This window comes from Narcine bancroftii, chromosome 7 (genome assembly GCF_036971445.1).
Source record: "Narcine bancroftii isolate sNarBan1 chromosome 7, sNarBan1.hap1, whole genome shotgun sequence".
NCBI classification, from domain to species: Eukaryota; Metazoa; Chordata; class Chondrichthyes; order Torpediniformes; family Narcinidae; genus Narcine; species Narcine bancroftii.
This window is the reverse complement of record NC_091475.1, coordinates 32,197,652-32,219,395: the sequence shown is the minus strand read 5'-3', so window position 1 is coordinate 32,219,395 and position 21,744 is coordinate 32,197,652. Positions and strand designations below refer to the sequence as shown.

The 21,744-nt window shown below is 39.4% G+C and overlaps 1 protein-coding gene across 1 annotated transcript in view; it reads left to right on the top strand.

The window, feature by feature from the left end:
- The window catches only part of epha6 (eph receptor A6), a 429,920-nt gene that overhangs the window by 165,823 nt on the left and 242,353 nt on the right, over window positions 1–21,744 (top strand). The window contains exon 2 of the mRNA XM_069889421.1: window positions 11,523–11,678. Within this exon, the coding sequence (XP_069745522.1) occupies window positions 11,523–11,678 (156 nt within the window). The remainder of the gene's footprint in view (window positions 1–11,522; window positions 11,679–21,744) is intronic.

The window sequence follows — 21,744 nt, the reverse complement described above, 5'->3', positions numbered from 1 at the left end:
TGTTTCAATCTGAAATCAGTAGTCACTTATAAACATGGCTGTCGACACGATATTACACGCATCAAATAATAAGTCTTTAAATTCGATAAATGTTGATAATTTATAGCACTCAGCAATGTTACCAACAATGTAGAGGAGTGTGATCTCTGGTTCTTGCTGTCTCCTTGACTCTACTTCCTGTCTTTTTTCCACATCTCTTATATTTCTGTATATCATTTAACTACCTTTTCCTTCTTTTAATATTCCCCTTTGAATGGAAGGTGATTGTGGGAGAGTCTGCTGTGTCCTAAAGGGAGCCAATAATGCCAATTACAGGTGATCAATGATGTTTAGATCCGAAGAAATAGGAAAATATCTGGGTTTTATCTCAGAGTGGCTTTGGCCAGTAAGGGGAAATGGGAGCAGTTAGCATTTATTTTAAAAAATGCATTTAACGAGGGAAGGGAATAGTGGAGAACATCTCTTCCTCAATTTGTTGTCCGTCAGAAACCATAGGGCCTGACAACATAAATCTTTATAGACATGAGGGCGAAATGGGATGATGCCAGCAGTTCAATGTGAAGAAGCTGGGATTTCCCCTTAAAGGGCACAAATTTAAAGACTTCTGCACAAACGTGGAAAGTGTTGGTCAAATTTGCATCTTCAATTGTTTCATTTTTTTAAAATATTACTTGAATGATTCTGAATATCAGACATTCAGAAGCGTAGTGCCTTTGACAGGCAGAATGGAGTCTGTGACTTTTCTAGCTGCCAATGAACCAGAAGAAGTCGTTCAGACCAAATAATCCTTGCCATTCATTACTCTCCATACAGCTCTACCTCTATCTTCCTCATCTATTTCTATTTCCTTCTCACTCACTTACTATTTTGATTCCCCTGAAATGTACTGATTCTATTTCCTAATGGTAGAAAGTTATACATTCAAACAACTCTCTGAGTATTGATATTTCTTTTAAAATCCCATTTAACATCTAAGTGACTATCTGAGAGTGATGGAATTTAGCTTTGGTCTTCTTCAAAGGAATGTGCATAATGAATGAAATCATTCATGACTTTGTAGACCTTGCCTTGCCCAGTCTTTCTTGATAGTACAAGCTCAGTCTTGATGCCCCTGTCTATTACCTTATTATAATATAGTGACCAGAGTTCCACACACAAGTTCAATCACACAAGAAGATTCAAAATGATTTCACTTTAGCTTCTCTATTTTTCAATTTTATCCATCAGGAAATAATTCAAGAATTCATTCTTGTTTACCATGATCTCATTGACCTGTGTCTCACTTGTCCATTTGAACTCCCAAATCCATTTTGTCTCCATTTGGCTTAGACTCTGACTTTATGAGGTCATCTGCAATCTCATTTTCTTCTTACCAAAACATAAATATAAATCTTTTGAAATTATTCATCAAAAATAAAGTATTTTGGAAACTTTACTGATGTCATCTTCAAATTTGTTGTAGACCAGCTCATTGTTAACTATACCTTTTAATGTACAGGTATGTGTAGAAGTTAAATACACCCGTCCTATTTGCTTAGTCTGCTCCCTGTGGTGGTAATTTGCAGGTTTCAAAATTTTCATTCCAGATTGATGGCTGGTGTTCACAGTGTGCATTCTGTTGTCAATTGGACCTCTAGTCCTCTCACTCCGAGAGCTTATGGCTGCTTTATATCAAGTCGAGCAAACAAGCCTGCTGTCCCAAACTCACTTTCTCTCTTTCCATATCTCCCTCTCCTCTATCCCCATTTTCTCTTTTGCTTTCCCCTTTCTCTCTCTTTCTCTCTATCCTCACACATCGGGTTACACTTTGCATTCCACAAGTGTGCTTTATATGTTTTTTCTTATTCCATAATCTATGTTAGTTTCTGTCTGACCACTGCCTGACAAATCTAATAATCCTGTACATTTGGTCAACAAATGTGTCATCTTTAGCTTTTCTCAGTCTAATTGTACAGTTCAGCTCCACAGTGTGTCTCTTGCATAGTCTTTACAGTGACCATTCTTCAATTTGCCAATGAATTGCACTTCTCAGTAACTTGGGGTTTAATAATTGAGGTGAATTCCATATTAAACAATGCTAACTCATTGAATCATATACATGTGAGTTTAGGGGGCAGTTTGAAAACCATTGGTGTATATGGATGTGCTAAATATTATAACACTTCAGTTCTCTGATCTTTCAATAATCTATCTACCATCACTTAGGATGCTTTCAAATCTAGCTTTCTGGATAGGGAGTTCCAAAGGTTCACCACCCTCAGCAAGAAGAAACTCCATTATCTTGATATTATTATCCCCTAATTTGAGAAGTTCCCACCAGTCGAAATACCTGTCATGTCCTCTTAGCATTTTATTTGCTTCAATTCTTATTCTTCTAACTCTTAGGAATATGGATCCAGTGTCTTTAGGTTTTCATGGTAGGACCATTTTCACGTCTCTGCAATCAGTCAAGTCAACTTCTTCAGGCTTTCTCCAATGCTGGTTTTCTTCAACAGGAGGAACAGCATTGTTCAGTGTCTCAGGTGCAGTTTCACCAACACAATGAACAATTAGAGCAATGCTTCTTTACTTCTCAACATCTCAGAGGATCTTTCCTGGACCCAATGGCATCATGAAGAAAGCACATCAGTGTCTCTACTTCCTTAGGAGTTTGTGGAGGTTTGGTATGACACCAGAAACCCTGGCAAATTTCTACAGAGGTGTGGTGGAAAGTGTGCTGACTGGCTGCATCACAGTCTGGTACCCTGAGCATAAAGCCCTCCAAAAGGTAGTGGACACAACCCAGGATATTACAGACAAAACCCTCCCCACTACATGGAACGCTGCTGTCAGAGCAATTATCATAGACTTACACCACCCACCACACACTATGTGCTGTCATCAGGAAGGAGGTGTAGTTGCCACAAGACTCACACCACCAGGTTCAGGAACAGCTGCTCCCCCTCCACCATCAGACTCCTCAACGACAAAGTCATTCAGAGGCTCATTTAAAGACTCTTACTCGTGTACTTTTTTGACTGATTTTCTTTGTTCTCTCTGTATTTCAGTCAGTTTGTTTACATTTGTTATCTGTTTACAGTTTTTATTCATTTACACTGTGTTTAGTTTATTTTTGCACTATAAATTAATGGTAATTCTGCCATTCCTGCAGTAAAAAGGAATCTCAGAGGGTTGTATGTGATATCATGTATGTGTTCTGACACTGAATCTGAAATCAACCCTCTTGCAACAAAGGCTGTTTGACTTTCTAACTACTTATTGCCGCTGCTTGGTAGTTTTTTTTGTGGTTCATGCTCAAAACCATCTCAATTCCTCTCTGCACAACTTATTTAGAATCTCTCATTATTTGTATTAACTTGCCCTTTGATTTCTCTGATTGAAGTGTGTGGCCTAGCACTTTCTCACATTAAACTCTATGTACCAAGGGTTCATCTGTTCACTCCATTTATCTACAAAGCACAAATGTTCCCATCTCACCATCACCCCCCCCCCCCCACCTATTTTCATAGCACTGGCAAACATGAATATTTTTATTTTCACTCTTTATCCAAGATATTCATCTCGATACTAAATTCTGGGCCTCATTTGTTAACAAGTGGTTCCTTTTTCTCATTGTAATTCCCTTTCTAATTGGGATAAATTTCTGTTGAGCATTTATTAGCCACTGCACATATACCGACCTTCCTTCCACCTATTTTCAATGACAATTTTCCTTCAAACATTTGTATGCCCTTATTTAAGTTCTGGGCATGTGCTTTGGACATGGCTTGTTCATCCTGAAACAGTAGTCTGAATTCACTACTCCCACGCATACCCTTAACTACAGGATCTCTTATTAATTATATTTTATTTCATGTGAACAAATCTAAAATAGCCTGTTCCCGAAGAGGTTCTTTAATCTTTTGCTCTCAGAAGTAATCCTGACGCAGTACACAAATTTCTCTTCCACCATACCCTTGCCAGTTTGATTAGTTCAATCAATATGCAGATGAAAATCACCCATGATAATTATAGTGTCCTTCTTCCATCCCTTAGATAATGAGCTACATCTACTTTCCACCAATACAACAGGAGCCAACTAAACAAATATCAGATATCCTATTATTTTTAATTTAAATTTAAGACCTACAGCAATTATACCCAATTAACCTACAAACTCCAGTACGTTTCAAACAATGGGAGGAAACTGGAACCCCTGGAGAAAACCCGCGTGGAGATGGGGAAAACATATCAACTTCTTACAGACATCATGTGATTTGAACCCCAGTCCCGATTGCGAACTGGTAAGCTAACTGTGCCACACCAATAGGAAAAAAAATTGAAGCTTACAAGGTTTAAAAGTGTGAATGAATTTTTTGGATGAAGTTGCGTATTATCACATTTTATATATATGCGTGCCCTCCAGGCAGCTTGCCAAAAGACAACACATTCCAGCACCAGTATAGATCCAAAATGTTCACAGAAAATGGCAACAAGATTAATTATGACAATGGTATCTAAATGTACAATTGCAATAATGTTTACATAACAGGAAAATCAAATGTAAAATTTAACTAAAGCCCCTTTCACACTTGCATCCCACTAAATTGTCTGTTCAGTGTCTTGGGATAGGAATGGGAGTTTGGCTTTTCACACTTGACCACTCCTAACTGAGACAGTGAATGCATTCACCCTTGCAAGGAGCCATCCCCGGGGTTAAGACTGTTCTACCTTCTACTGGTAACATCATGACGCATCGAGTGATGGTGGACCTGCCCTAAATCCTGATCAATGTATTATGAACTTATATTTGAACAAAATTAATCATACCGAATTATAACATAATTAAGCTTTATGGACAGCAGTGTATGAGCCCTTCAGCCCCTGATGTTGTTGTGCCAACCTTTATAAACCTTTATAAGGGACTGTGGGAAAGTGTGAGCAATAAATAACAATAGTGGACAATTTTTAAAACAGGGTGGGAAAGTGGTAGCGCTATAGCACACAATTTATATAGCGTAGGAAAATTGGTAGCACTATTGCATAAAATTTATATAGTGTGGGAAAGTTGTTAGCGCTATAGAGTATAATTCATAAATACTGTGGGGTAAAAGCGATGGTGGACCTACCCACCCAGAATTCCATGCAGCCCCGAAAGCACTGTATGCCCAACTGCATACATGGAATAATTAGAGAGGGATTTCTCTGCTGCACGGCATTCTGGTAAGTCTGGTTTTTCCCACGCTGTTTAAAAATTGCCCGTTATTGCTATTTATTTCCTCTCTCTCTTCCCCTCCCCACCCCTGCCACTGCGGCTTTCCCATAGCAAAGTTTATACCTTCATTTTAATCTTTACTTCCTGAACTGATGCAAAAACTTGGGTATTTCAATCCCACAAAGCAATTACCCGTTTCACACTTGCCTGATAGCAACGCTGGTGTCTGCAGATGCCAGGGATTGTAGTAGGGGTGGAGGGCGTTAATCCCTAATTACATTGAGAAAAAAAAAGTTGCCCAACATCTCTCATATTACTCGCTCAAACTAATTTACATAACTTGCAACTCATTGGTAGCATATAAAATCTGCATCCATTAGAATATGCTCCTATTTATGTAGTGAAGTGTATAAGTAACAGGGCATGAGTCAGAAATGTACAGGTGGCAAAACACCTCTTTGTTATCAGTGCTTTGTAGGCTTCACAAATTCGGAATTCACATTCCAGTTCTGTTACTCATACCTTTTATAAAAAAAAGTAATAGGGAAAACTGCAGGAACACTGACAACGCCAATGACAACTTCGACCCTAAGTGCTCACTCAGTGCCTAATTTGCAGCTAATTTACAACATGCAACTGACCTTTCATTTAAGAGAATATTAACAGATAAGAAGCACTTGGCCTGGACTTTCCTAAGAACAGCTTACAGTTTTAACATCAGATTCTCTTAATAAAACTTTGGTAGTTTGTTATATGTTTTCCCCAGTTTTTTCTAAATATAAGACCTGTTCCAAAACTTCTTAAGGATTTAGAAGTCAGCTAAGTCAAGGGAAAACCTGACCTCTACCTTGACACTAACGCCCACCTGACAGTGTGATGTAGACTGGAATTGGGATGGCTTTCACAAGGTCTTCACAAGAGATGCACACAGGGTAAGTGCAGGTCGATTTGCAGCAAAGATAGATTATTTGACACTGGACCAAGAAGATACAAACAATAATAATCACAAAAGCAAAGTTTCTGATCCACCCAGACGTCCCATTTCAACCATGATCTCAGCCTCATTCAATATCCTTTCATCTCTTGGGAGAGACAATAAACAGATATCCTGGCTGATTTTCAGGGGAATTTATCAGGTGAATTAAAGAACAAATATAGAGCTCGTTCAGCATACTGGTATAATCATATGTGCATAGTGTCCATAGCCTGTTTACATCCAACTATTGTTCAAAAGAGAAGTATGAAGTTCATGATACAAATCATTGAAGTAGGTGCCTTAACTAATATCAACATCTGGTAATACTTCTGTTGAGTTGACATTCAATGAAATATGTGCATTTTCTAATTGAGCCTCATGTTGCAGATTGCCATGTGAATTATTTATTATTGCATCAATTTAGAAATGTTACACTGAAAAGTTACCTTGAGGGAAAATGCTATGCTTGGATTAATACCAGTATCTCAAATTGCTGTCAAAACACTAAGAGTAATAATTGATGGGAAACACTCTCTTTTATGTTGGCTATAAACCCTTTGATTGCAGGACAGTATAATCTCTTGATGGATCCACCACAACTTCCGTTTGTGTTCTGGAAGAGTGAGATAGAGAATGTGTGTGTGTGCGTGTGTGTGCGTGTGTGTGCGTGTGTGTGTGTGTGCTCGTCCACTTCAGTTAGTGCTTAATGTAATTCTGCAAAGTTTTATTGACTGGGCCAAGATTATAAACTGCTATCTCTCCTGACGACATCCATTTCAATTCTTAGTGAGTCCTCCATTAAACATTCATAGTGTAAGGAAATTTGACAGTGGCCAAGTTGCTGTCAGCCTCTCAGTGACCTGACTTGAGTAATTTGGCATTTGTGCAAATGAGTTCCTACCCTCTGTTAAATCCACTGCAAGACTATGTGAACCATAGAACATACCACATAGAAACAGCCCTTCAGTACTTATACTCTCTGCCAAACCATTTTTCTGCCTAGTCCCACTGACCTACACCATATCCCTCCATATCCCTCTCATCAATGTACCTGTCCAAATTTTTCTTAAATGTCAAACTTGAGCCCACACTTACCAATGCAGCTGGAAGCTCATTCCACAATCTCTGCATGAGGTTCCCTTTAGACATTTCCCTCTTTACCCTCAGCCCATGTCCTCTCACTTTTATCTCACCTAACTTCAGTGGACAGAGCTTGCCTGCATTTACTCTATCCATACCCATCGCAAGTTTGTATTCGTCTATCTAATCTCCCTTATTCTTTCAGGAAATAAAGACCTAACATATAATGGAAAGCTGCTTCTTTTTGGACCTACATCACATATTCCATTCATTTTGGTTTCTCCATCTTTAGAAACAAGAATTACAACTGAATCCCAAACTACAGCATGTGCTCCATACAACCTCAATGGATTTTGATTTCAGGACTAGGTCCTACGATCATTTTAAATCTTCCTCTTCAGCTAAAAGGCTTGCACTTGAATTCACTTCGATAAATGGATAGGATATCTTCACTGAAACGGGAAACATTTTGAGCAAAAGTGATTCCAGTTAACATGCTGTAGCAACACAAGATAGGAGAAATTTCAAGCTTACAAAGCGTAAAAAATGTGCAATAAAGGGTTATAATCTGATGATATCTTTTGAGGTGAATTTAAAAGAAGCTTGAAGGAGATTTGCATTGCATTTAGGCTGTCATACTCAATCGTGCTGGATGCTGTCACAGAGTGCAAAGTGGAAAATAGCCCACTCTGAAGGCCTGTTATTACTCCTTGACAGGTACTCATAGAGAAAAATAATTTCATTGTCATGCTGGAAATTATTTTAAACATAATAAATATTTCTAAAAATACAGTTGAAGGAAATTAGAGCTGAAAAAGTTCGAATCAAAAATAAAAACAGGGAAGCTTTAGCTTCATTACAATTAGTTCCTCCACCAGGAGACTGAAATGATTGCAGACATTAATTTCACTAAAACAATTATGTATAAAATATGATCCCATTTTGTACTCATGCTAACTTTCTTTAAAACATTAGCACAGATCACAATTTTATCTCCCCCTCTCCCATCTCCATCCCAAGGAGACATTCGATTCCAGGCACATTGTTCAAATTATTTTGGCAATGAAAATGTTAGGTCGAGTGATTTCAAAAATAGTTGATGAAGATTCGATTATGTAATGCTAGAATTGTTTTGAGTGGGTTTGATGTAAATAATGTAGAATGGTTAACACCATTATATATTTATCCAAATTTCTCAGAAATGCATATTCTTATTAACATATAGATTTGCATCTATATTATGATAATGTGGTGATCTGGACACAAACTGCTCATCCCATGAACATATATTAAAGTATAGCCCATCTGTTGAGATCCGGAAATAATATTTTCTCAGTCTTTGCTGAAGCTGCAGGTGAACCTCTTGTTACAGGGAAAATGTTAAATCTTACAATATCACCTTCTAAAAAATGCTTCCTTGTTTGGCGAATCAGTGATTTCATGACCCAGCACAAAAACGTCTTTGGTTGGGCAGTGCCTTCCTAGGTGCTTAAAGATCAGAACTGTCAGGAGAGCAAAATATTAGATATTTAAAAGGCTTTCAATATTATATGGACTAAAAATAATATTTTGTTATTCTGAAGTTTTTTTTATTCATTTAAAGACTATGGGCATAGCAGGCAATGCCAGGATTCATTCCCCATCCCTCATTCCCTTTCAGGAAGTAGTAGTTAGCTGTTTTCTTGCGCTCACAGGAATTCTAAGAGAGAGAGAGAGAGAGAGAGAGAGAGAGAGCAGAGGAAGTTTACAAGGATGTTGCCTGGATTGGAGAGCATGCTTCATGAGGATAGGTTGTGTAAACTTGGTCTTTTCTTCTTGGATTGATGGAGGATGAAAGGTAACCTGAGAGGTGCGCAAGATGATCAGAGGCATTGATTGTGTGGCTGGCCAGAGGCCTCTTGCTACGACTGAAATGGCTAACACCAGGCAGGCATAGTTTTAATGTGCTTGGGACTAAGTGCAGGGGGGATGTAAGAGGTATGTTCTTCAAACAGAGTGTGGTGGGTGCATGGAATGCACTGCCGAAAATGGAGGCAGTACAATAGGATCTTTTAAGAGACTATTAGATAGGGACATGGAAAAGTAAAAATGGAGGGTTATGCAGTAGGCAGTTGGGAGAGTTGGTTATTATGTCAGCATATTGTTGTGGGCAGAGGACCTGTACTGAGTTGTAGATTTCTATGAGGTGATAAAAAAGACAGGAATTAACTTCCATGTCAGGATAGTGTGTGACTTAGTGTGCAACATGCAGATGGTGGAGTTGTTATTGCACCTGCTGCTCTGGTCCTTCCTGGTGGTAGAGACCATGGTTTGGTGAACTGCCGTTAGCTTAGATGAGTAAATACAGAGTACTTTGTCAATGGTGCACACTGAAGTCTTGATGGAAGAGGGAATGAATATTTTGCCTGGTGGATGAAATGTCTTCCTTGTGGCTTGAAGACCAAGCAGAAGGCTTTGCCTTGGATGACGCAGAGCTTCCTGAATATTATTACAATTGTAGAGGATTCATTGGAATGTGTCGGTGCCTTGATTTCAACATTTCCGGAATGAAAACAAAGAACGTCTTGTCAAGCCAACAATCATGTTACAATAAGCATTTATTTGAAACAATCTAAAGCCAGGGACTTGCTCATTGTAGTGAAAGCGTATAACAGGGTAGCCTCATTGTCCAAAGAGTCTGGGGACTTTCCTTGATTTCTCATTCTTTAGAAATGAAAGGAAAATGGCTTAACAACTGTGCTTGAGCAAATATTTTGACAACTAATAATATAATTTCTCAGCATCTCACCCAATGCTACCAAATATGGAACAATATTACTGTACATCAGGCCATAATGCTTCCACTTTCCTTCACAAACCCTTGTATCGAATGCCCCATTAGCAGTGTTCCCTCATCCTAGAATGTCTTCTTCCCTCAGAGGGTAGTGAATCTCTGGAAATGTCTTCCCCAGAGGGTTGAGGGTGCCAGATGTATTTAAGGTTGAGATAGGGTTTTTTTAAATATTGAAGGTTGTGGGGATACAGAAGAGAAGAGGAGTTTAAACAAACATGAACCTATTGAATGACAAAGCAGACCTGAGGTACTGTAGCCTGCTCCTGCTCCTACTTTCTTTGTTTAACGCCTCATTTCTGAATAATCTAACTTTCAAAGCCTGCTTCATACTCCTCTCTCCCTCACTAAGACATCACTGAACCTATCATGAGCTCCAATTTCATTTCGTATGAATATCAATTTAAGGGCTAGTACAGGCTGCAACCATTTACAGCTGTGGAGAGACTGGGTGGCAACAGCTAGTACAGGCTGCACCCAATTCACTACTTTGGAGAGGAGAAAGAGCATTTGTTACTTTTTCCAGAGACACAAATGGCGATAGAGTTGTGTGCGTGGACCACTGAAGAAACAGCTCTTGATTGACCAGTGGCAATCTCATTGGACACTGAGCAGGAATAACTCTGTGTGATAACAGACAATTTGGCTGATTCCCCTTGTAAGGGGACTTATTGACTCTCACTGTGACCAAAGGAAAGGTCAGTTTGATTGACCTGTATCTGGGTTTTCCAAGCATTGTGCAAGTCATGTGTTTTGTTTCCCCTACGCAAGGAAAAGGGGAGTTGTAACAACCATTCATACGAAAAGATATTTCTCTGGAAGAAACTCGACAAGGATTTCTGAGTTTTCAGCTGTCTGGTCACTCAGTCTCTCCCATCTCCTTTGTGATTACTTCTGTGCATCGGCTTAAAAGTCTGCAGTTCGACAATGGATTTCTAAGACTGAACTTTGGAATGGCTTTCCAGAATTGTGCCTTAGCTGTCTGTAATGGTTGGGGTATCTCTCTCTCTCTCTCTCACATACACACACACACACACACACACACACACACACACACACACACACACACACACACACACATAGTTGTGTTTGATTTGACTTATGTGTTATTAGGAGTTATTAATAAATATAGTGTTTTAAAAGAAAAAAACACTTCCTTGGTGAATTTCTATTGCTGCTGGTCTGTGATGTAGTAAGTCACAGAATCATTAAATGTTATATTAATATGTCCAGATGCTTGACTTTATTCCCAGTACATTTAGATCCTAAAAACAACCCTGGCTCCTGGAAGACTTAACATAACTGAAAGCAATTGACATCAGTTGTGGTGTACAACCCATTTGATAAAACCATTGGGGAATGGGTGTCATCATCTTTATATGTTACCGCTAATTGAGCTGTAATTATTCACTTTTAATGTCCATGTATTTTGTAACCCTTAGCTTGCCGACCTGGGTTCTACAAAGCCTTTACTGGAAACATCAAGTGCTCCAAATGTCCTCCACACAGCTTTTCCCACGGCGATGCATCAGAAGTGTGTGTGTGTGAGAAAAACTACTTCAGGGCAGAGAAGGACCCACCCACCATGGCTTGTACCAGTGAGTAATTACATCAGTTGCTTCATGTTTGTAATCTTAAAATGTTTTTTTTTCCCACACCACAAATAGTTTAGGCTGCAACTACATGTGATGATAATGTTATGGGAAGGGTTATGGTAGACAAGATAGGAGCTTTGTAAAGAAGTAGGCCATTATCATCCATGCTGATCATCAGATACCTGTCAGTATTGATCCCATTTCTCATCCCCTGACCTGTCACCTTCAGTCTGTTGGTGATTCAAGTGCTCATTTGAAATATTGTGAGAGTAGCTGCTTTCATTTTCTTGGGCAGTACATTCCAAATTCCAGTTACCTCTGGGTGAAAACGTTCATCTTCAGAACTCCTTTAAACCATACACCTTGCCATTTCCTACTCTTTTAATAGATACCTCTGTGATGGGGAAGTTTACTTTTATTCTTTCCCTTCCCCACATAATTTTATATATCTGTATAGAATCCACTTTCAGCCTCCTCTACTTCAAGGGCAACAAGCCCAATTTATTCTCTTTTTGTTTCCTTTCTCTCTGTTTGTCCACCAAAGTCTGTCAACTGCCCCCATCTCCCAATTCTATCCCTCTCCATACATCTGCCTTCATCTGGCTCCTTCTGTCTGTCATTGTTTATTCCTCCTCAGTCCACCAATCACCTACTGGCTCCATCCCTTCCCCATACTGACCCCTTTCTCATCCATCCCTCAGTCAATGCTTCAGGTCAGGACTCAATAACATGTCTCAATTTGAAACATTTTCTGACCATATCTCTCCCCAAATGCTGCCTGACCACTGAGTTCTCCAACTTCACTTTATTCACTCAGATTCCAGCATCTACAGCTCTTTTATTTCTCGGACATCCTGGTGAATTTCTACTGCATCCTCTCTAGTGCAACCATGTCCTTACTATGATGTGGTGACCAGAAATGTGTTAAGAGGGCAGTGGGACTTCGGACCTCACTGCCTGATGGGAAAGCAGAAACCCTTGACATCCCACACAGTGCAAGGTATGGACCAGGAGCTTGGATTTTGGATAAGGCTGAATCGCACTAGAAAAGATACTGAACTGACTTATGAGAACATATAAGGATGAGATCATGTTCAAATAAATATTTGTCTCAACTTCACCTCCAATTGAACATCTGCAGCCTCACTTTAATAACTCCACAGGCCCCAATCTTCTCAAAACCTCTTAGCCACAGTTGTTCTACAAGGCACAGAGGTGCAGCAGCAGTGACCTGACGTCGGACAGCACCAACCAACCCAGGTCGCTTCCCCAACTGCCCTGATAGTTAGTCAGAAACACTTAAATATATTTAACAATGCTTGAAAATTTTACAAAATATTCACAAATTCAAATGCAGAAATTTCTTATAAACCACATACAACTTAATGAATATGAATTGTTAAGTAAAATAGATTAAAAATAATAAGCCACTTCTCTGAGTGAAGATTGGTAAACCCATTCAATTATCTGGGGCTGAGCTGTGGGTAAAATCTGAAAGGGCTAGTGGGCAGTGTATCTGACCTCTCAGACCTGGTAGAATTGCTGACTTCAGTGTACATTCATGTGGCAGCTCACAGATCCATCAGCCCACAGCCTGTGTGGATCCTTCGACCACAAATCTTCCTGACCACTAGAGGGAGTAGGAGACTAGTTTGCAGCAGCTTGGGTTGGATTCAAGATGGATATTTCCATACAGTAATGAGTGGGTTCTTTAGCTAATAAAGTATTGTTGTTTTAAAAACAGTGGCTTTCAAACTGCCCCCTAAACTCACAATCCACCTTAAGCAATCCCTATGAAGGTCCTCTGTGATTAGTAAGAGATTGCTTAAGGTGGTTTGTGAGTGGGAAGGGAAGGTTGAGAATCACTGCTCTAGGCCCAATTGTTACTGAAATATTTTCCTTGAGAAAAATTGTCATTGGCCCGTTTCCTTTGGAGTTACGAACCTGTGCACATAATGAGTCCATTAAGTACGATTAAAACAATGATTTTCAAACCTTTTTCTTTCCACTCACACTGCTGTAGTGTTCTATGATTCTAATCAAAGTGTAAAGGAAACCATAGAACCAGGAATGAACAGGATAAATGGACTATGCAAAGGGTAGGTGCTGCAGTAAATGCAAGTAACATGGCTACTGGTGATATGGAGTGATGCTGAGTCAGTGAATAAGTTTGAATATGAGAGCTGTGAGCTACAGTTTAACATGAGAGTCGAAGGAAACATTCAGTACAAAACAAGGAAAGGGTAGTTTGACATGTGTGCTATTGCTCACTGGAATTTGTGTGCACAGTTGTAGGCTAACCCTCGGTGCTATCACCAAAAGCAGTCACGCAGTATTGTTGGGTGGACCTGGCAACAGTGAAGGATAGGTAGTATATTTTCAACCAGAATGGGCTGTAGCTCAGGGAATCTACAATGGGTGATGATCAAACTGAACTCAAGAAGGCAAGTAAAGAATATTTTGCTAGACCCTTGTCTTGAGCTGGTAGACAATGGAAATATTTTGGAAAGTCAGGATGTTTATCACTGACTATTGAATCCCCAATCTCTACCTGAGTAATAGTTCTGAGAATTCGAGAGGAGCTGAAGAAAAATTTCTGGATCTCATTCAGAGGATTGTGGTGGAAGCAGGAATGCTCTGCACATTCAAATATCAGCCAGTTGAGCACTTGATTTGCTATAACCTTCCAGGCTGTTAGCCAGATATGGGAACTTGGCATTTGGCTAAAAAGTATTTTTGGCCAGTTATGGACTAGATAACCATATATATTTCTCCTGAAATATTTGCTTTTATAATTCAAATGGTTAGCATTTTTGTTATCACTAGGAAAAATATGGAGCCCTAGAAAATACATTTAGTATCTAATAATTGCTTTCACTTGCCCAGGTTTGGGGTCAGAATGTGGGAACATCAGCAAAGCTAATTGGCCAAGCTCTGACCTTCCCCTGTACTAATGAAAGCAGATCTCTCCATCAGTGTACCACTGGGAGACCAGTATCATCTGAGTGTTGGGAAGCCTCTGGTGGAGTGGGACTCCAGGAAGAGTGCCTGGATTGGTCTGGATCTTGGGGTGGGGATGGAGGGAGTGATGGTTATAGAAATTTTTTGTGGAGGAGATTTATTATTGGACATTGTGAAAATGTATTTTACTACCATTGAAAAATTAGCAGGGAAGAGGTAAAAGAAAATTACAATTCAGCTTTTAATTCTGAGTGTGTATCTTCTGCTTACATCTATGTTGAGAACAGAACACAGCACTGGTTGCAATCATTTTTAAATTGAAGTAGCGAATTCTAACTCTCATAGGTACCAAAGCTAAAGTAATTCTTGCTGTGCTTCCCTTTGTGGAAGAACATTTGAATTTCAGTAGCAGATGGTTCAAAGGGTGGAACGGTTAGCGTAGTGGTTGGCGCCACGCTGTTACAATGCCAGCACAATCTGTAAGGGGTTTGTACACTCTCCCCGTGTCTGCATGGGTTTCCTTGGGTGATCTGGTTTCCTCCCACTGATCGAGAAATGTACCGGGTTTGTAGGTTAATTGGATGCAATTGGGAGGCATAAGCTCGTGGGCTGAAAGAGCCTGTTACCATGCTGTATGTATAAATTTAAAACAAAATAACAGGCACATCATGAACGTCCATTTTTTCAGAGAACATTCAAATAGGCAAAATAATGTTCAGGATGAGAGAAATGCCACATGTTGTTTATGGTTCAGCACTTCTCTAGCATTGGGTGTGATCACGTTCGAGGGCCCATGCCTTTCAGTTGTCTCTGCTCCGGCCCCTGTAACCTGTTGTGGCCCCATGGTTCCGAAGGTGTTCTTGGCGTCACTGCCTCAGTTACTGAGGGAACAGGGATTAGAAGGCATGTAGAGGAAAATAAATCGCAGTCCACAGACCATACCTATCCCCCTGCAATGCCTTGCGCCTCCTTACTATTTTCAAATAACTTCTATAAACAGAAATATGAATGCTTAAATAATTCTGGCACGAAGTCAGAGAATCGTGCAACATGGAACCAACAGATCATCAAGCATCTATTTACACTAAGTCTATTCTCCTGAGATTTTCATCAGCTCACCCTGGTTCAATTACTCGCAGCAATTTACAGCGGCTGGTTAACTAACTGCCATGTACATCTTTGGAAGGTGGAAGGAAGCAGGAACACCTGGAGGAAACCCATGTGGTCTCTAATAGTCAGGAATTATTTTTAAAAACAAATTAAACTGCTGTTAATTAATTTAAAACAAATGTATAATGAGGCAGCTAGAGAAAAATAAATCAAAAACGTACTTAAACGTGACCTTTTAAATGAAGGTCAACAAGCTCATGCAAGTGAACATACTCTCTCTAGATTTACCAGCTCTGGTTTGCATGGGGCTTGGGTTTACAGGCCCCAGGCTCATCAACTTACCAAAGGATCGTGGAGTCAAAGGAGATCCAAACATTCAGATGCATGCACCATTAACTTCCTCAGCTTTGACAACTTGTGCACTTCAGTGCATAAGCCCCGAAACCAAAACATGCAGCACACATCCCTGAATTAGCTGCCAGTTCCCCAGAGATCCTGCAACCTGCTCTCAGCAAGTCTCAGTCCAATGACTAAAACACGCTGCCTCTGAACTTACAAAACCTTAGCAAATGCAAAGCTATGTGTGTGAGAACCTTTCTGAGTACTTGTTTATCCACCTCTCCTGCTTTCTTCTGTCCAATAACATCATCTCTTGACCATTACCCAGCCCTTCTCCCTCTTTTCTTCTCTTTTTTCCCCACTGAATCTTTCCCTTTCCTACTTTAGCTTCGATGAAGGGTCCTGACCCAAAACGTTGACTGACCATTTCTATTCATGGATGCTGCCTTCCAGTTTCACTTTCCTCTCTTTCTGAGCAAAGTAAAACCTCTGGAGTACAGCACCTATGGGGATTGGTAGATGCCAGATAAGCGAGTTCCCCAGTTGCTTGAGACTCACTCTTACAATACTAAGACACCTGCACTAAGAATAAACAGTTTAAAAGACACTGAATACACCTGCTTGCACTGAATAAACTTCACTTACATGAATATATAAACTTTAAAGCATTTTACCGTATTTTCAATCACATTCTTTGAAAACATTTAACCATTGCTGCAACTGTAGGTTCCTCCCCCTCAACAGAGCCACCTGAATGACAAGCAATATCATCATAATTAACCCCCTCTTCCCCTTACTAATATACTTAATAATATACCAATAAAGACACTTACTAAGCAGGGGTAATGAAACACTTTAAGAGAATCACCCCAGCGGCGAGTGGCATCAGCCAGCTCTTCATCTTGGCCGACACCATTACTGTTTCACACAACTTTATTCGAACAGCTGTGACCAAGCACGACCAAGGCACTCCGCTGGCTGAGTATTTGCATCCATCTGCACCAAGGGGTTACGTATTACCTCAGAAAATATTTACTTCTACAATTTTAAACTTTTATTTAAAATTTTATTCATTCTTATTAATTTCTATTTATTTATTTATTTTCCTCGATTTGTTTTTGCTGGTTGCTTGAATTCCAGATAACAGGGGTTTTTCTGTGTTTGGTTCATTCACTCTTACCTGTATGCTAACATCGTCATTCTAAATCCAACCCAGCTCCCCGGCACTGTGAAGCAAAAGCCCCAACTGCTGCCAGGTTCTAGACATGGATGACTGTGTCCTTTCCCAATCACGAAGTCTCCACATTTTAAGGACAGAAACAAGTACCATAAAAATGATCCCATGATGGAATAGAGAATAATGGATGCCTGTTCCAATAATGCAAAACAGAAACAACCAACTACTTCAGGGGGCAATTTCATATCTTCTTGTCATGTAGAATGGTTTAAACTCTACCGCCCAACTTTAGTATCTGGAAGTTGAGTATTTTAATGAAACAGCAACATAAACATAGTTACACATTTCCAACAGCTGTACCATTCTACAATCCCAAGAATTTTAATATCTGAACATTTACAGTGTACACAGCATCCTTGGATATATCATTGGAATTCTTCCAGGTTACAATTTAAATTTGCATTTTTTTCAAAACAAGATGGAGGGATATTTACTTCAGGCTTTTCAGTTCAGGTCTGTATTCAAATCATAAGTAAATGCTTATTTTTAATTCAATACTGTAATTATTTATCACAAAATCATATTTGGGTCAAATAACATTTCTCTCATTATTCTCCTGGACATTAAAAGTGCAAAATGCAAGTTTTTGCCAATATTCAGAAAAACTCCATGATTCACAGATATGAGACCGAAATATACCAATAAGTTAAAATTCCATCCTGGTTTAGGGAGCTTTCCAATCACAACTCGTCCTGGAATAAGGCCACAGTATAACCGTACACCCATTCTGCTTCAGCGGAGGGTAAGAATCGGCGGAAAATTAAGCATCTGGTTCAATTCTTAAGATATGAAAACATCATTGGGTAGAAAACTAAAGTTTTTTTTATGCCCAGTCTAACCCTTTCAAATGCTGAGTATCTTCAAGATTATGGCGGAGTTCATTCATCAACACACCTATCCACTCTAGAGGTATGGAGTCAAGAGGATGTTTCGGAGACAAGGAGAACCATCAACTCATTTTGCACCAACTCATTCGTGCTGTGTGGATGCTGATCCAACACTCAGTCAGGACAAGTCAGGAAGACGTTGTGCCTCTCACCTTCTGTAAGATCCCCAGTAGCACTCTTGCTTTTGCACCTGGTGAATTCCAACACACTGGGGAGCTCTTGCTGACCATTCCCTGAAGCAGAATGGTCTCCAAGCAGTGACTTGTCAACAGATGGTGTCAAGTGCAGCTCAAGCTTTCTCACAGTTTCTAACTATTTCTGATGACCAGGGACATTTTGAGACAGTTGAAATGCAGTTAAGTAGTATTTTTTAAAAATATATACTATCTTTAAGAAATAACTTAGTTGAAAACATGAACATACATTCAAATAAAGTTTGGGGAAAATGCACTCTGCCTTGTTTACCTATTCCATGCATGTCAGTCAGCCCCATTCGATTAATTGGGTCTGTGCAGGATCCACCAGCGTTGGCAGGCAGAGATCTGAGGGGCTAGATATAAAGTGTATCCAGCCCTTTCACTTCAGCACTTTACGTAACTGCTTGGTGTTTGATGGGAGGTTGGATATGCTAATTTAATTTAAAGTAGGTTTGATCTTCCAGCAAACTTCCACAGGGCAAATGAAAGAAGCCCATGGCCAGAACTGTCGGCTGGCTTTTACTGTAATCCATGTTATTCTATTCTATTCTCTATGACTGAATTATGTTGCTTTAACAGTCATCAAAAATTAATGAATTAACTCAAGATTTAATTAAGATATAAAATTGTACTTTTGAATTTTACTTAATTTTCACAAGGTCAAGGAACAACTGCTCTTTATTTAATTTTTAATAATGGGCTTTAAGCCTTAGTGGTTTTGTTGTTCTCTGTTAATGTGGACCCTAACTCATAAAGTTCCTTCCGAGATCTCCGATCCATTTATAATTTGTACTCTGCACATCAATATTGCCAAAGGTTTAGATTTGCCTTCATCCTATTGCGTCAAATGATCGATTTCCATTGTTTAAGTCAGAACAAAGCAATCAGGATATATTCATAAGTGCCCACTAGAGCGCATAATTCTCTCCTGTTACAAAATTAGAATTAATCGGCTCACATTGTTCCAAATTCTAAATCTTGTTAAATGATTCACTGCCATTACATCTTAAAATTTGCATGAAATCACAGTTTAGCTGGAATAATTTAACAGCAATTAAAAAGCTATTTAATCTTTCATCATGCAAAGCAGCAAGAGGTACCCCCAGAGTGAAACCTGCATGAAGTTCAGCAACCTGAAGATGAGGACCCCGTCCAGAATTCTCCAAACCTTCTACTTTGCTCTGAATCTCAGAAGAAAGTGATCATGTAGCATCGAACAAAGAAGAAAATAAAAATAGGACTGTTTCAACCAATATTTCATCTCTTAGACAACATGTTAGAATCAACACACAAATCAAACAATATTTCAACATTTCAACTTTGCTACATGTACCTGTCATTCAATTTTGATAATGGGCTTTAAGCGTAATGTCTCGTCAATTTAACTCTTTTTAACTAATCTAATTTAAAGTAGATTTGTTATTTTTAAGTTGTAGACTGAGATCATGTTTTATTTTGGTCTTTTGGTTTACAATGGATTTCACTGCACAGTAATTACATTTGGTGTACTTTTGATATCAGGTACAGCTAACTGTTAACTGCATCACATGTGTCAATTAACACTTCGGATTTCCCCAAGTGTAGCATAACCTGCAAGCAGTGAAACTGGCTGCCTCTTCCATAGAGAAAATTACATTATTAGAATTCCCATAACCACATAGAAAAACTTCACTTATTATTCAGCCATGTGTTGCAACAAATTATATGAACATATCGGGAATTCTCTCTCACATATTAATGAGGATACATTGCTTGGACTGTGGGATCGATTGCCATTCCCCTTTTTATACAATTAATTTATACATGTATCTTAGTTCCCTGAAATGAGTTTATTTGAAAGGCATAGGGTCCATTCTCACTAGTTAATGGCCATGGTTCTGAATAAAATGGCTGGCTTTTAGTCATTTAAATATATGAAGTCCACGCATATAGTGTAGAACAAGCAGCTCTGAACCTTCTGCTAGATTCTGAACTATCAGTTTACGGACTTGCTATCTCATGGTCTCCTGCTTCAGAGTTCAGCCCTGCTCAGATTCCTCAACACCTGCACTAGTGAATCATTTTGAAGAGCTGATATAATAGATTCTGTGGAGATTTTAGAGTTGTGGATTAGGAAGCTATGGGAAATGTAAGCTTCTTTGCTATTTTAACAGTTTTAGACATTGATTTGTGGGTGGTTTAGCTTTTTTCAAAAATTTTTACTTTAATTTTAAATGGCATGAATTGGCTGATAACAGAAATTTTAAAATACTGTATACTAAATTGCCATTGATGTAAGCAAAGCTGGAGAGCTTGCCAAATGGTTTCAGAGGGAATTTTGGGGTCGTGGCTTCCTTGCTGTGTTACTAGAAGTCTCCCATGCAAGATCTGCCGCTGGTGTCTCAACCTACATCACTAGCCCCCTACAACTTTAGTATCTAAATACAGGCATCAGGAGTTGTGGATAACAATTCTGGAGTTTGCAAGATATTGCTCAACCTGGAATGTAATAACGATGGATAAAGAGCAAGTTAAAGGTTACAGATGTTGGGGTCTAGTGCAGAACACAAAAGTGCTGGAGAAACTCAGCAGGCCAGTCAGTATATAGGAAGGAAAAGGCTGTTAGGCCTGAGCCCTTTGTCGGGAATGCAATTGAAGAGATACTTGTGTCCAGCTGTATGCTCAGCGAGATGATAAAATCTGATGAACTTACACATCCTCTCTCAGTTCTGAAAATTTCTTAGGAAAAAATTTATAAAGGTTTGAGATCTGGGTCTTCAGCCTGTGCCCTATTTTGTTCTCAGTGAATCTTTCTATGTAACTGGCCCATGATTTGACATTTGTCAGTTAAATGAGATTTTTTTTTTCTCTCGCCAGCTGTGGTGCACTGTTAGCCAGAATCAGACACACACAAAGATAAAGATTGTACAACAGGCTTTAATCCACAAAGACTTCTATAGAGCCAGGCTGGCTGTGGCTGCAGCAACTCTTGGGAGGCCGGCGCAAGCTTATATCCCAGAGGGTGAATGACACCCAACTGGGTGAGGCTTGATCCATTCAGTCCGACTGATTGACAGCCAGCCAGGTGTTGTCCTGACCCCTTACGCTCCTGCAGTTACAGAGGTTGCCTTCTGCAGTAGGCCGGTGGTGTACCACCACAGCAGCATGTAAATTCAGTGAAAAAAGATTCCCAGATTTTATTTTTTGGAAAAATAATTTGGCAGATGAGAGCTCCTAAGATCTTCAGTGATCAATTATGAAACTCAGGCCACACAACTTAAAAAAATTAAGACAGATGGAATTAACTGCAGTACATCTATTTTGATTGATAACTCCTCTCCCAACAAAAAGCAAATCCT